Here is a 14,445-nt window from a genome sequence, read left to right on the forward strand (position 1 = left end):
ATCATTTTGGATGAAGCAGCCTTCGGTCATACGTTTCCGGCTTACCGCAGTCGATCACATTGATGTACATTGATGTACAACACAAGTTTGAAACGCGAAACAATGACCTCGTTTGTACTCCCCCCTGAGGGGTTACAACGTCATGATTTCTCTGCACGTTGAGTATATGTATAGTGAACCACGCTAAAAGAAGTTGCAGCAGCCTTTTAAGCTATCACCCGAGCTCCGCCACGTATCACAACTCTGACATAATGAGACTTCGTACTCTTCTCTTGGGCATGCTGCTTGCCCTCACCGACACTAGCTCCTCTCAAGACCCGCGTGTCCAAGTCGCTCTCACTCTTCAGCACCCTGTGAATGGTGTCAGCACTACGCCAGATGGACGCCTCTTCGTTTTGTACGCTCGAGTCGATGGTTCTACAGGCCCCATGGTCGCTGAGTGGCACAATGATAGCGATCCCACGCCTTACCCGGACGCAGAATGGAATTCGTATACCGTGGGAAGCGACCCCACAACCCATCTGATTCGAATCAATTCACTTCGGATTGGGCCCAATGGAACCTTGTGGCTCGTTGATACCGGTTCTCCAAGCTTCGGCCAAGCAGTCATCTTGCCAGACGGACCAAAGCTGGTGCAAGTGAACTTGACCACGAACACTGTGAAGAGAGTCTACAATCTAGGGAGTGAGCATTCCTGAACTGATACATACCACGCTGTCAGACAAGTGACAATGCGCCTTACTAAATTCTGCAGACGTCACACTTGCCACTAGTCTAATCGATGATGTTCGCTTCAATCCTGCGGTCAGCCTTGCATACATTACCGACGCCGGAGCAGCTGCGCTTATCGTGATCGATCTAGAGTCCGGCGAAGCAAGACGAGTCCTCGAAAATGATCCTACCACCAAAGGCTTCATGCCACCATCCGGTGAAGGCAAGCTTATGCACAACTCCCAAGGAGAATTTCAATACATCTATGCCGACCAACATGAAGTCTCACCGGATGGACAGTATTATTATTACCAACCCTGCGGAGGTGGCATGTCTCGAATCAAGACGCAGTATCTGAACGAGGCATACTACAATTCCTCATTTGCCAGTATTCTCTCGCAGTATCCTGAGCCATTTGCTTTGACGCCTTCCACAGGCGGAACCGCCATCGACGCGGACGGTTACATATACAACAGCGACACTGACCGACAGGCAATCATCAAGATCGCACCGAATGGGACCTGGACTACATGTATGTTTTCCATTCATCAAATTCCTTTTACTGATTTGTGCTAGTGGTGCAAGATCCCAGACTACTCTGGGTTGACGCCATGTGGATTGATACCCATGGCAAGCTCTGGATGCCTGCTGCTCAACTGAATCGAGGCACTCCTTTCAACAATGGTACGAGCTTTGTGCAGAAGCCGCTATATATCTTTACCATCGATATCGGAGTTGGCCCATCGCCGATAGATCATACGTAACATATAGGTTATCTATAATGTTATGAATCGCTCCACGAGAGGTGGTCTATAATCCAAGTAGTTTACTTATCGGGGGTAACAACAGTATATCCGCTCGCTTAGTAGTGTGCCGGCGGGTGTAATATTTTGCGCGACGCGACGTGAGGGTTTGCTGAGGCGACCGCTGCGGGTTGTAACTTAGTGTGTTAGCTGCCCTCTCTCTGCGTCGTCGTCGTTCTCGTCGTTTGAGGTCGAGCTAAGCGAATGCAAGCTTTAGCTCCTCTGCCTAATGAGAAGACTCATGATCGACCTTTATCGACTGTCTGGTCACCAGAGGTATATATCAGTATGTAGGTCAATCGCGTAGTTAGACACGCTAGAACGCGAGTCTTTCAGAGTGTCACGTGTCTATCTAGGCAAAAACCGAGAGTTGGCCTTAACTACAACTTGAACCTGTCGACTTTTCGCTCTCTCTAGCCTGCTGATCGATCCTTGAATTTCGTCTGCGAGGACGAGACATTCCCACCCTACTATCTGCACGTCTTTACGAGGAAGATTACGAATGTGGCACAAATGTCTCCAAAATTTAAATGATATTTTCGGAGTCAGTTCAACTCTACGACTGCCCAAGGTCTCCAGCAGTTCTCGCAACCTGCCAGGACCGCCAAAGCTTCCAGTTTCAAGGTTCAACCCAGCTCACCCACGATTCGCCTACAGCAGTAGCTACACAGCGACTCCGTGATTGCTCTTTGACAAGAACCCTATGCGTGCACAATGGCTCAGCAGGTAACTGATCGTTTCCCATTTTCATCACGCTTGCATCCACCGGTTGGTGGGCCAAAGCTACAGCACTAGAGAGGTAAAGCAGCGATGTCAGTGGGTTCTTCTCGACACAGATACAAGCATGGAGTACACCGTACACGATTGTATGTGCTGCTGTCAATGCAGCTGCCGTTGTCCTAGAATTCAGAGTCAGTTGCTCTTCCGTGAAGTAGGGTTAGGGTCAGGATTCTTTCTTACAACACAGCCCTTTTGTTGGCAGACTCCACAAGACGCGACGCAACATGCTTTCCTGACGTCTTGACGTGTCTCTAGGGTCTCTATACCGCGGCGACCCAGGGCGCTGAGGGTGAACTCCCGAGGGATCGGCACTGCGTCCAACGGGACAGCTTGCACAGTCCAGAAGTATCCACACGCAGCCAGGATAGGAATAAAGGAAGTGGTGAACTTCATGGTGCTCGAAATGGTACTGGCCTGATGAGTTACGAAAGAGAGTCTAGACGACAGACAAGACACTATTCGCACCTACGAACGAAAACTCTCCATCTTATACTTCTCGTTCCGCAGCGTCCAGCATGCATGTGTGGCTTCCTGGTGTCCCCTTCCTGGAAATTACCTGGTCTCGCTGTTTGACCATCACGCTTCCTGCGTCGTTGCTATCAAGCTCCTTGACCCCGCTGTTACACCTGCATCCTTCGCGCGTCTCTTCAGTAAATCCTTAATGCCAAGTGTGGGTCATTTCATATTGCCGGTTGCCTGCATTAGGGCATGTTTCCAAGAAATGCGCTCTTCCATGATACTACTGCATGCAAAGATGCCTCATTCCCGAAAGTAAGCACTAGAAAAATGGCAAATGCGTTTGAAGCTAACAATCGTCCAGGATCTGCTCTATCAGATACCCAAAGCGAATGTAATGCAGACGAATTCCAACATGCCGAAAGGGGAAGGTACCTTTCGCATTTCGGATCAGTCCATGGCCTGTCAATTGCAGCTTTGACGCCGATGTCTCCCCCTTCTTCTTGGAGCGCCTGTCAATAAGCTCTGCCGCGAAGTACTACAATTGAACAGGAACATATCGGACGACGACATGGAGCACTTGATTCGCCTATTCGCGGCCCTATCGACTGCGAACACGCTTGCAACTTCATCGCTGGTCCAGGTTCTCACGGCGGACACATTCAATGACTTTGTCACTCGCACTGAACACTCGTTGATCGAATTCTTCAGCGCGGAAAGCCCCAGATGCCAACTGCTGGAACCACAATATGAAAAGGTGCTGGGGACAAATGCTCAGTCTGACCCATGACTGACATGTGCATAGGCGGCTGCTCAACTGGGGTCGAGGTCGGCTTGGATGGCAAAGGTCGACTGCTCAGCGGACGAAGCTCTCTGCAAGACCTACGAAATCGATGGCTACGACACTCTCAAGATTTTTCACAGTGTCGACAAATACGAATCTTACCACGGCATCCGGACGGTAGAAGGGTAAGCTAATGACGAGCTGTATAGACTTTATCGCAAGGCTGAGGTATGGCCAGGCTTGTGCGGACTGTCTCTAAGATCTCCAACCCTTTGGTTTCGCGCCTCACGGCAGCAGGTCTCGGAGACTTGATCGATCTTACCGGCACTGCTGTCGTCGGAAGCTTCGGTGAAGAACACGGAGAGTATGTCGAGGTCTTTTCAACAGCGGCGGAAACGCTGTGGTCGTCCACTCATGTCTTTGGCATCATCAATGATACAGAGACAGCGACTCCTTCGATCACCATGTACAAGCAGAGAGATCTCTTAGAGCGGGAAGTCGTATATGACGGCGACTTCAGCGTTGATTCGATCGTCGACTTCGTCAATATTAATGGTCGTCCCCATCTGACCGAACTCACCCAAGAGGTCTATGTCGAAAATGTGGCGGTATGGCTGTTTTCCACACGACAGATGGCGCATGCTAACAATTATCAGTCCGAACTGTTCTCAGCCTACCTCTTCTTCGAGGATATAGAGCAGAAAGAAATCTTGATCGACCTCATCCGACCCATCTCCCCGCGCTTCAAGCGCGACATGAATTTTGCCTTGGGCAACGCAACCATTTTCGGCGGGTTTGCAGAGACCTTAGGCCTCGAAGCTGACGTATGGCCGGCCATCGCTGTTCAAGGGTCTTTCAAAACGCAGAAATTTACCCTCAATGCAGCAACAGAGGCACTGACGACGAAACGAATCGAGACCTTTGTCCAAGGCATTCTCAACGGTGACATCGCCGCCGAGATCAAGTCACAACCCGTGCCGGAAGCACAAGATGGTCCGGTAACTATTGTCGTAGGACAAACGTTCGACGAGCTCGTGCTTCGCAACCAAGCCGATGTCTTGTTGTACTACTACGCTCCCTGGTGCTCTCACTGCAAGAAGTTCTCTCCAGTATATGAACAGTTCGCGGCATCAAACGCCTCTGGGTTGGAGATAGTCGCGGCCAAAATCGATGCCGAAGCAAACGACGTCCCCGATGAGCTAAGGGGCTTCCCAACGATCAAATTGTTTCTCGCCAGAGCTAAAGGAGAGCCAGTCGAGTTTCTAGATTTCCCTCCAACGGCAGAATCGTTGAGCAAGTTTGTGAAAGAGGTCAGAATGATGAAGGAGACCGGCCACAATGGTTCGCAGCGGTCGGGAGAAAGCCCAGAAGCTGTGCAAAGTGTACATGATGAACTATGAACCTGAATCGGCCGGATAGCGAGCTCGCTGCCTATCTCTCAGTGCGAATAGTTCGGAAGTATCTCCACAGCTTCTCTCGTCGTCCGTGCCATCGATCAAGAATCTTTCTGTTCCATTGATAATGAAAGCCTTCGGACGCTCGATCGTGCCATCTGCTAGGCACATGAATGTCTGTGACACCGGAAGTCAGTAGTCCGCTGGAGTGCAGCACAAGCGTGAACATACGCTGCGCAGGTAGTCCATGCAGTGAGGCCAATGCAAGTTGTCTCTCCAGTCCACGCCGATGGCTTCGCCAGCTTGGGACTGTTGGAGCGCATGCCGCAAGGAGGCAAGACAGTGCAGTTGATGGAACCTAGAACGCAGGACATTGGCATCTTGAAACGCAGGTAATGATAGGAACTTACATCGTGATTAGTCCGCTGCCCGACTCAGTCTGAATAAACCCCATATTATCGTCCAAGAAGTCCTCCCAATATCCATCAGCATCGTGATCGAGTGTCATGTAGTTCCGGTCTCGCGACAAGCTCGACTTATGGCGGTTCTCGTGTTCGTTCAGAGATGAGGGTGTGGTCAACAGGATTATGAGCAAGATGATCGTGGTGATTGTCCACACCGACAGCGTAGGCGACAAAGTGAAGTATCTTTGTTGCTGGTGCGAGGAATCGTTTATCAGGGGGAGCGACTCGAAGTCATCTTTCGATGTCTGTTCAATATCGTTTTCTTCGTCCATGTTTGTTGAACCTCTTCTGCGACAATTGAGGCGGTAGTGGATGGTCAAATCGGTGGCAGCTGCTGCCCAGTGCTCTGTGGAAAGGTAACGCTGTGTGCAAGCGACGACCCAGCCGAGGCGAGTCGACCTGAGTCCAAGAGCGGGCTTCGGCGGTATCTGGGTAAGCATCAGACCACTAAGGTCGTTTATGCTGACCATCCGCCTCAAGCGCTGCTGTCTACTGCAGGATGCGAAGGCAACAACCACTGGCCTGTCGCACCTTCCATTTTGGGACTGGGACTTTGAATGTCTCCACAAGAACGCATGGGCATTAGACCCTCAAAAGCAGGTATAAGTGGGCGTATCACTCGAAAGGTATGTCAGCCCATACCAAAGCTTGCGAGAACGAGACATGGCATTCGACAAACCCGAAACCAAAGACGAATTCGAATCACTACCCATGGCGATATCGGCCGAGAAACCAGCGCGACGAGCATGGCTGCGTCCTGCGATATTCTTGACCATGGCACTGCTAGTCCTAGCAGTCCTCACCAACACGCTTGCCAGTGGGTGGTCCATGAGAGAGCCACAAACCGGGCCCGATCCACCGGCGAGCTGCGGCACTTCCGCTGCTACGGCAAAGGCACGAGGATGTAAATACGACATCATGATGGCTGCGTGGCTTCCCCCGGCCTGCTATTACCAGGAACGTTCCAAGGAATTTCTGCTGGAGGAGCAGGATCAGTGGTATCGAGACGCCAACCTCACTACACCCATGACTCTCGACGAGCTAAGGCTGGGAGACTATGGCACAGCCTTCACTCGGTCAAAGTTTCACCTCCGCCATTGTATCTACATGTGGATCATTTTGCTGGATGGCTTGAAGGACAAACGATTGGTCGATTCTGACTCCCTCAGCGCGGAACATGTCCGACACTGCGCCAATCTGCTTGTGGATCCGCATGGGAAAGGAGGCCTCGGGGGGCTTGGCGCGTACAGTAGGATCGATATCAGTATACTAGAATGTGGATCTCCATGGTGACAAGAACAATCCGGTCGGAGCCTTCGATCATAAGCTCGAGGGACGCGGATTTAGCGCCGCTAAGACTAGTCCACCGATATTCGCAAAAAATCGATGACTTTGATGTTACCGTGTTTAGACAGAGCGGACTGTTATAAGAGAGACGTTTGTCCTCATGCTGAAGTCACCCTTCAAAATAGAAGCCAATTGTGCCCAGTCGACAAGTAAAGGACAACGAAGTTTTCGATACCTGCCGGTCATAAGATGCTCGCCAAAGTAGCACTCCTCCTCTTCGCCACTGGATTGCACCAGCTTGTAGCCGTCCAAGCAAGCCCGTTGGACGCAGTGCAGGTCCCGAAAGAACTTATGGATCGTGCCGAAGCCGGCGAAGCTGCCAGTTGGACCCAATGTTGCACCGCTTCGTGTGGAGTGTGTGGCAGCTTTGATTGCCAGGTACGGACGATTGCCCGGAAAATTCAACAATTTTTGGAAGATGCTCTTTGACACTGATTGGGCACAGCAAAACTCTGATTGTCCGGAAAATGGAGAGTCCGAGGCCTTTGTGAGGGTATGTGACCCCTTCTCCGAGTTGACACCATTGCAACGAATCTCCAGGCTAATGTTGGATGAACCTAGTGTTGCCAGTTCGCAAGCGGTGGCTGTAAGCGGAGTTGGTTGTCAGGGAAGAGGTCCGTCACATGTTAAAAAGTGTGGAGCCGAGATGAGGAAGATAAAAGCGGTGGAATAGCTACGGTTGAGAAAACCGTCAGTTACAGGGCTGCCCGGGATTGCTGAGCCAGACGGTCACTTGCGCTTCGTCCACAGAGCTACCCTTAGATGAATAAACCATGGTCCCTTGCCCTGCAAGTAGCACGACGTCAAGATCGAAAAGCCAAACAGACATGGCTGTGATGAAAGCTGCATCTGCTCCCATATACATGGACACCCGCTGACGCTCTCCTTGCTGCTGACGGATCATGCATTGCAAGGCGTCCACAATCAGTGCTGGTTGTCCATGTACTAGAGTTGCGTCCTCCCCAACATGGCCTGCAGTGGCTTGCTTGATTGCATTGGAGCAAACCACATACTCGGAACGAGAGAGGATGTTCTTAAACAGCGGTCTGAGTTCTTCCCAATCGTAGTTCTGCTCTGACACGTTGTGCTGTCCCGGAAGCTCCCAGAGATACTGGATAAAAGGTCCCAGAAATCTATCCTCGCCAAAATGATGACAAATGGCACCAAAGATACCGAGCACAATTAATCCTGAGTCCTCAGTGGCTAACGTAGCAATAGCGGTTCGTTCTTCGGCAGATTGCAGAGCGGTCCCTTCTGTGGAGGTGAGAATCGCGGTTTGAATCCGTTCTAGACTCGGTGGTGGAATCGGGAAATGAGAGGCACAAAGGGCTTGCAAAGCACCTAAATGTTCCCCATAAATGCTCTCCGGTGACTTGGTTGCCATGACAAGTTAGAGTAGGGATTGAAAAGGAGGTCAAAGGGACTGGCTTGGTGAGTGAAGCGAGATAGACTGCTGAAGTAAGTGGCAGTAAGGAGCGGTTCTTGCTTTCACAATGATTTCTCCAAGTAAAGTCGTCCACTAACGTCATAGCTGCAGTATTGGTTCGAAGGGGACCGTGTCACGAGGATGGTTGGCTCGATATGCAGCGGAGGCTAGAGACAGCTTGCCGCACCGAATCGATGATGGGGGTCTGACCTGCCAATTCTAAGACGTGATGGAGAGTAACGTCAGCCACAATCCTCTACTCGGTAAAGAACTTGGAATTCAGGCACAGCACTAAAGACAGGTCGGTCGGGCCCGCTTCAGGCCGAGTACGACGATCATGATATCAAATAAACTTCGAGTGAGTGCCTAGGTAGACTTTGGGACCCTTTCCCCACTATCCGTCCACCTACCAACGCACTGCCTGAAAGAGGCTGTCAGCCACCGGCACATCAAAGCTCATCTACCGTGTTGGATCTTGATCGCAATGCATCCGCTCTTGTAGAAGCGAGAGAGGGGCGTAAGCTTCTGCATGCACTAGAAAGCCTTCACCTTGTTCAGTGTTTGGTCATATCGAGGTCAACGTAGGCACCAATCACATAGACACGAGCCAAGCAGATCTTCCTTAGCTTCCCATCATGGACATGGTCTGTTCCATGTGCAGAAATTGGTGTCTGTCAGTTTGAGAAGCACCAGAGATCCTTCAACTCCACATCGCCTCGTTGTCACAGGAGGGCTGGCCAGTCCATAAGAGGCACGAGGCGACACGAAGCGCTCGGGGATAATGCTGGGTCTGCTGACCGAAGATAGCGTCTTTTCGGACAACCATCGCAGAGTTGAGCAGCATGTCTCGGTCTTCGACAATTTCTTGCCCAAGTAAGACGCGGAGAGGAGCGCGCATGGAGCGGCGTGCCAAGCTTATCTTGTAGCAACCCATACAGCTACCGCAGGAGATTCTGGCACTAACCCTGTGCTGGATCTACCTGCTCTTCCTGTCCACAACATCATTAGCACGCTCCTACAAGCGCATCAGACAGGCAGATCGCGGGACGTGAAACTCCAACCTGCTCAAGGCAATTTGGGAGTCGCGGTCTCGAAATTCTGTCATCTTCGTAGTTACCCCGAGGTTGGAATCCCGAAACAAGCGGTCGTGCTCATGCAGCGTTAGCGTCTCTCGTAACATTCCTGATCAGAGCGCTGCTCGGGAAGCCACTCGTCCATCATGATATCGTAGCGGTCATTGTTTCCGCGAGGACCCAATGAACAGTTGCATGCTCCGTTTTAGGAGAGAGTGCACGAAGATACGACTGCGCCAGGAGAAGTACATGTTTCAAATTCTGTATATGCGTGCCAAGGAAAGAGAATAGGCAAGGACCGCCCGCTGTGGACCCATCATAGCGTCACCTCAACCTACTTGCCTACTTAGGTTTAGAAATGGGGCGGTGACACACATCTCAAGCGAAGTCGGTATATCCCGTACTTGCCGTTGTGGTTCCCGCGGGGGAGAGGGCGGGGGGGGCCGGGGCAGGCGGGGGCGGCGGCCGACATTCAAGCTAGTGCACAAGACAATAGGTACTCGTACTTTGCCACCCGTCTCCTCAACAAAGAAAACGGCGCGAAGCATGCGAGCCTGGTGGAGCATTTCACAAGGAGTAATTCCCCGAGAGACCGGCTAAGCAGAGCGTTACATTTCTCTGACTTCGACCTCATTCTCAACCAAGGCCATGGTCGCGATAGACTAAGGACATAGTTGAGTGTCCCACAGACTGCATCCAACGCGCCAATTGGTTAATGGCGGTAGAAACTAGGTAGTCTAGCGTGTTTAGTCGTGGAGGTCATTTTACAAAGTCTTTGGGCCTCTCTCCTCGAGCTCTCCCTAAGACTGCCTTGTTTCACAGCTGCATACCCTCGAATCTTATTGGAAATGAAGAGTCATCTTTGTCAACTGATCCTGCTAGTCCTCGTCATGGCCACTTTCGCCCGCCCTCTTCCGACCAGCTTTCCACCGGACGAGCACTGTGACAAGCATGATCCACCTCACTGGTGTATTGGTTCGTACTCACGAAGGCCTGATAGCACCAATGGAAAGCTAACATCAGAAGGCCGCCATGGGTCTTACATCATGTATCATTTCGCAGAGCCTAGCACGTAAACAAGGTACATTCAATGGCCTGGCCACTGCTACTTTGTTTCCGGGGCTCAAGTATCCTCGGAGGAGGGCCGTCATTGGGACGCAAAGGAGCGGGAGAGGAAGTGCGTGATATTGAGCGCAGTCGTCTTGGGCATTGAGCTACGGAATGCGTGGGAGAACTACATCGCCCGGTCTTCTGTGTACTCGGTCCTCATAGTCAATCTGGTGAATCTCGGCCCACCGCCTGATATCTTCGAAATTCTTACACTTGTGTTTTGTATTGAAGTCGACGAAAGGCCCAACATCGTGCACCCACCATTGGCCGAACACGCCGTGGTCGGCGGTGCACATTATCTGCTGTCGAAGTATATCGAGACAGTGCCCTTCGACAGGTTGAGCCAGTGTTCAAGCAGTGGGGTCGGGATCAAATTTACCGTGGTGAATCAGAACAATGTCTTCATCGTTGACAAAAGCGCCCTCTCCTTGCTCCTTGTAGTGCTCGTAATACCAATGCGAAGACTGACGCAGGAGGTTCTGCACACTGGTCAGGCAATCACTCTATCCGTCCATGCGATAGACATTTACAAGACAATGCAGATGGTGCAAAGCTTCGACGTTGGTGATGTAGCCACCTCCCTGATCTTCCCGCCTCTTTACTTGTCCAGGAGATAGACCGGCGGCTTCCGCTTGGTTTTCGGGCACGATAACCTGGCGGTCTGGTAGAGTTTGTCTCAGTCGTGATGTTTTTCTTCTTCCGCGATCCGACCTACAATTTGTACCCAGTGCAAGCCATGCCTCGTCCACGCCTGACCCTGGAGGTTGAGCATAGATGGACAGGTTCATGAACGTTCCATCAAACTGAACCGTGCTGTAGCGAATGTCGACCTCATCGAGCATGGGAGAGCCTACCTCGTCAGCCACGCTCACAGTCACAATTTACTTGACTTACGGTATTGTGAAGTATAGTCCGCGCAAACTCGGTCAAGTGACGGACCACGGATAAGGATGATATTGCTGATAAGTGAAAAAGTAAGAAAGAGTAGAACGATTACCCATGCCAGGAAGCTCCGCGACGTTGCTGGTGCTTTGGCAGCAGGCTGAGCCACGTCTGAAGGCAACAGCCTCTCCTCATCTTCGACGTTTTCAGGCATGGAGGACTGCCAATCTTTCTTGGGAGCCATTACCTGTGAAATGTAACAAGCTGGATTGAGACTGTCGGCTGCAAGAGAGAATTTAAAGCGTGTTCAATCCTGATGGCGGGTCTCGTCTTCCAGTCTTGCACGCTGGTCGATCTATCTACGCTACGCCCTCATCACTTATGTCCCATTGGCGCTGCCTGACCTCTTGGCAAAATCTGACTATACTTTGTGTGGATCTCGGCATTTTTAGATGAGACTCGCCTTGATTCTTCGACCAGCGAGAATTGTACTCCTATCTATCATGGTCTATCATAAATTGCTGGACCGCTCGGGGATCTCTACAATGCTTGTGAGGCACATCCCACCCGTCCACGAAGGGTTCAGGGTCACCATCCTCATCGAGATGAGGCCACTCTATCGTCATATCAGCGGCACACAGAATGGATTGTCTAAGATAGTCGAAACAATGTTCCAGGTGGACCCAAGCGTTATTATTAAAGGATCTCGCTTTGGGTACTGCCAACTCCCGGGCCAGATGGTGATCATGAGGAAAGGATTGGTTGGTGAAAGCTGCTCTAAGGCTTGCCTGCACATTCCGTCAGTCAATAGCTGCTGCCGCACGCTCTGAAGACTTCACACACTAGACAATGTAGCTGATGCCACATAGATACACCGTATCTCTGGACACGAGGACTCGGATTGTTCATAGGCATCCCAGGGGGAAAGCCATATAGGCTGGGGTTGTGGACAACGATAGCACGGCCTTGAAGATAGGTCGATTCCCATTTGAGGTTTGTTTCGGCATCGTTGCCATACCAGCTCAGATCTTCCTGGAACAGAATGTCTGTTGGTGATGGAGGCACTGTGCATCATGAGCCGGCTGCGCTGTATGAGACCTGAAAAGACACTGACATTGGTTCAAAAAGTCTTGATCTCTTACTGATCCAGTTCTGGCGTAAGGAAGACCAAGGAAGAGGAGGAGGAGAATTATCAACGAGACGCAAACGACAAACACAGTCGCTCGCTTGTATGAGGAGAAAAAGGGTGGGGTTTTTCGAACGGTTGCAGGCGCCTTCATCTCTGTCTCTGGCAGAGTTTGATTCTGCTCGCTCTCTGCTAGAGGTTCGTAGCCAAAGTGTCGAAAGAGGCTCATAGCAATAGAGTGATGAGCGAGCGAGAAATTTCGAAAAGACTGTAACATGATGAAGTGACAAGAGACTGGCAACAGTCAGAGTGCACAAAATGGCAGATGGCTAGCCCAATAGCACATGTAATGCCCACACCAGTGGAAGCGACCTGCGGAGTCATAAGAAGAAGGCGTAGGAATGAAAGCCCCAAACCTGGCCCATAAACGCCAAGCCCACTGTCATTCTGCCGGGCGAGACCTGTTCAGGAAGTGGGTAGCAGTGGTTGGCATCGGTTGCAGCACTATCCGAGTCCACCGACTAGACCTATATCTCGAAATCTTCCACAACTCACGCCGTTGTCACCTTCCTTCTGGAGGATTCGCCCAGCCAGGAATCATGCTAAATATGCAGACTAAACAGGGATACGATCAATGTATGCAGTTCCCGAGTAGCCACGGTTTCACATGGCCGACGATTGATGTAACCTTGCCGAACCTACAATGTTTATATTGTCTGTTCAAGCCCTGCATTACCGAAGGCAGACAAATTTTGCACAGTTGAAGCCTTGCTCGACATAACACAACTCGACGCAATTATGCACCTCATTCAAGTCGTCTTGCTGGCCCTTCTCACTGTGGCTATGGCTGCTCCCGTCCAGGTACAACGCAACCCACCCTTGTGGAGATTAGTGGTCGAAGGCTCTTGTGCTCATGAGAGTCTCTATCTTGCTGGCCGCTCTGAGTTTTGCTTTCATTTTTGAGATGAGATTGACACTGACTCGATTGACCTACCAGAACGCTGCGGGAACCTTGCAGACTCGTGGGGAGGAAGCTACGGACGCGGCCGATGCGGTACGTACCTTATCATCACGATCTGCAACTGTTCAACATGATTTTCCCCTTTCCAAAGACTATCTTAGCTGCAGTTTCGCCGAAAGGGAAGCGCAGAGGCATTGCAAAAAGTGGAGGGTTGCACCTTGAGCATTGAAGTTGACAAATCTGAACAGCCAGCTTTCGACGGGCAGTACATCAACTATTATGGTGGCTGCAAACGCAGTCCAGACCCAAGCATCACTTGCTAGTGAAGCGAAGGATAAGACACGGCTACTCGATTGTCAGTTCGCTCTGCTTCAGACATGCTACAAAATTTTGACATGCAAAAGGTTGACTCTTACCACGGTGCCACTAGTCAAGGCTACCGCATGGTCGTCTCGGTAGAGGTTTCTCCCACGCGGTTTCCCTCTACCTGTTTGCAAATGCAGAGACCACCAGGAGCAGTAAGGATGAAGTGTTGGACTGGGGCTTAAATTTCCATATACAGACGTTGAGGCTGCTGTAGGAGAACACTTCCACAGATGTTATCTGATCGGCCAAAGCTCGTCGGAGTGCTTGACGTATTGGCACTCGTAGAATTAACTACATTCATTCGTTCGATACCAACTTCGCCCAAACCCTGTAGTTCTTTCATGCCGCATGAAGCAAGTCCTCAGGCTCTCAATTTCCTCATCTTCCTCCCCTCCAGCAGAGCGACCACATGTCGAGCCGGCAAAATTCGTGGTAAACTCTTATGAATCGCTCCACGTAAGGCGGTTTACGGTCGAAGTAGTTTTATGTCACACACGGCCTGGTGCGGGCCCGATCATAAGTCGCCAGACGAAGGCTCGCCACGCTCATTAGTGTTACGACCCGACCTTCAGGTGACCATGCGCAACTACGAAGAAAGGAAACTATGGCGAACGGACCCGATAGCCTCGTTGGCAAGGCTGGAAAACCAACAGTCACGTGACGCGCTCAGCGTCGCTCAGTGGAGGTCAGCCTCGCTCAGTGCGCTCAGGCACAAAGCAACACTGATCAAGACTGAGCGTGGCTGACAGTACTGAGCAACCA

The 14,445-nt window shown here is 51.1% G+C and overlaps 7 protein-coding genes across 7 annotated transcripts; 3 read left to right on the forward strand and 4 right to left on the reverse strand.

Annotated features, from left to right (window-relative positions):
* Positions 1–278: 278 nt before the first annotated feature.
* On the forward strand, positions 279–1,475 carry G647_08087 (uncharacterized protein; the record flags this gene model as incomplete). Its single annotated transcript, XM_008732399.1, has 3 exons — positions 279–684; positions 755–1,243; positions 1,288–1,475. The coding sequence occupies 3 exons, from the start codon at positions 279–281 to the stop codon at positions 1,473–1,475; spliced, it is 1,083 nt and encodes a 360-aa protein (XP_008730621.1).
* A 1,846-nt stretch (positions 1,476–3,321) lies between these two features.
* Positions 3,322–4,934, forward strand: G647_08088 (uncharacterized protein; the record flags this gene model as incomplete). Its single annotated transcript, XM_008732400.1, has 4 exons — positions 3,322–3,507; positions 3,556–3,719; positions 3,773–4,142; positions 4,191–4,934. 4 exons carry the CDS (start codon positions 3,322–3,324, stop codon positions 4,932–4,934), a joined length of 1,464 nt encoding a protein of 487 aa, XP_008730622.1.
* A 186-nt stretch (positions 4,935–5,120) lies between these two features.
* On the reverse strand, positions 5,121–5,664 carry G647_08089 (uncharacterized protein; the record flags this gene model as incomplete). Its single annotated transcript, XM_008732401.1, has 2 exons — positions 5,121–5,286; positions 5,339–5,664. 2 exons carry the CDS (start codon positions 5,662–5,664, stop codon positions 5,121–5,123), a joined length of 492 nt encoding a protein of 163 aa, XP_008730623.1.
* Positions 5,665–6,055: 391 nt separating this feature from the next.
* On the forward strand, positions 6,056–6,685 carry G647_08090 (uncharacterized protein; the record flags this gene model as incomplete). Its single annotated transcript, XM_008732402.1, has 1 exon — positions 6,056–6,685. The coding sequence occupies one exon, from the start codon at positions 6,056–6,058 to the stop codon at positions 6,683–6,685; it is 630 nt and encodes a 209-aa protein (XP_008730624.1).
* A 114-nt stretch (positions 6,686–6,799) lies between these two features.
* On the reverse strand, positions 6,800–8,123 carry G647_08091 (uncharacterized protein; the record flags this gene model as incomplete). The annotated part of the gene is made up of 2 exons (XM_008732403.1): positions 6,800–7,323; positions 7,439–8,123. 2 exons carry the CDS (start codon positions 8,121–8,123, stop codon positions 6,800–6,802), a joined length of 1,209 nt encoding a protein of 402 aa, XP_008730625.1.
* A 2,575-nt stretch (positions 8,124–10,698) lies between these two features.
* G647_08092 (uncharacterized protein) lies at positions 10,699–11,198 on the reverse strand (the record flags this gene model as incomplete). Its single annotated transcript, XM_008732404.1, has 3 exons — positions 10,699–10,827; positions 10,879–11,009; positions 11,064–11,198. Coding segments are annotated over 3 exons (395 nt in total), but the record flags the coding sequence as incomplete, so codon positions are not given.
* Positions 11,199–12,065: 867 nt separating this feature from the next.
* On the reverse strand, positions 12,066–12,218 carry G647_08093 (uncharacterized protein; the record flags this gene model as incomplete). Its single annotated transcript, XM_008732405.1, has 1 exon — positions 12,066–12,218. The coding sequence occupies one exon, from the start codon at positions 12,216–12,218 to the stop codon at positions 12,066–12,068; it is 153 nt and encodes a 50-aa protein (XP_008730627.1).
* Positions 12,219–14,445: the final 2,227 nt, after the last annotated feature.

This window comes from Cladophialophora carrionii (genome assembly GCF_000365165.1).
Source record: "Cladophialophora carrionii CBS 160.54 unplaced genomic scaffold supercont1.6, whole genome shotgun sequence".
In the NCBI taxonomy this organism is placed as follows: domain Eukaryota; kingdom Fungi; phylum Ascomycota; class Eurotiomycetes; order Chaetothyriales; family Herpotrichiellaceae; genus Cladophialophora; species Cladophialophora carrionii.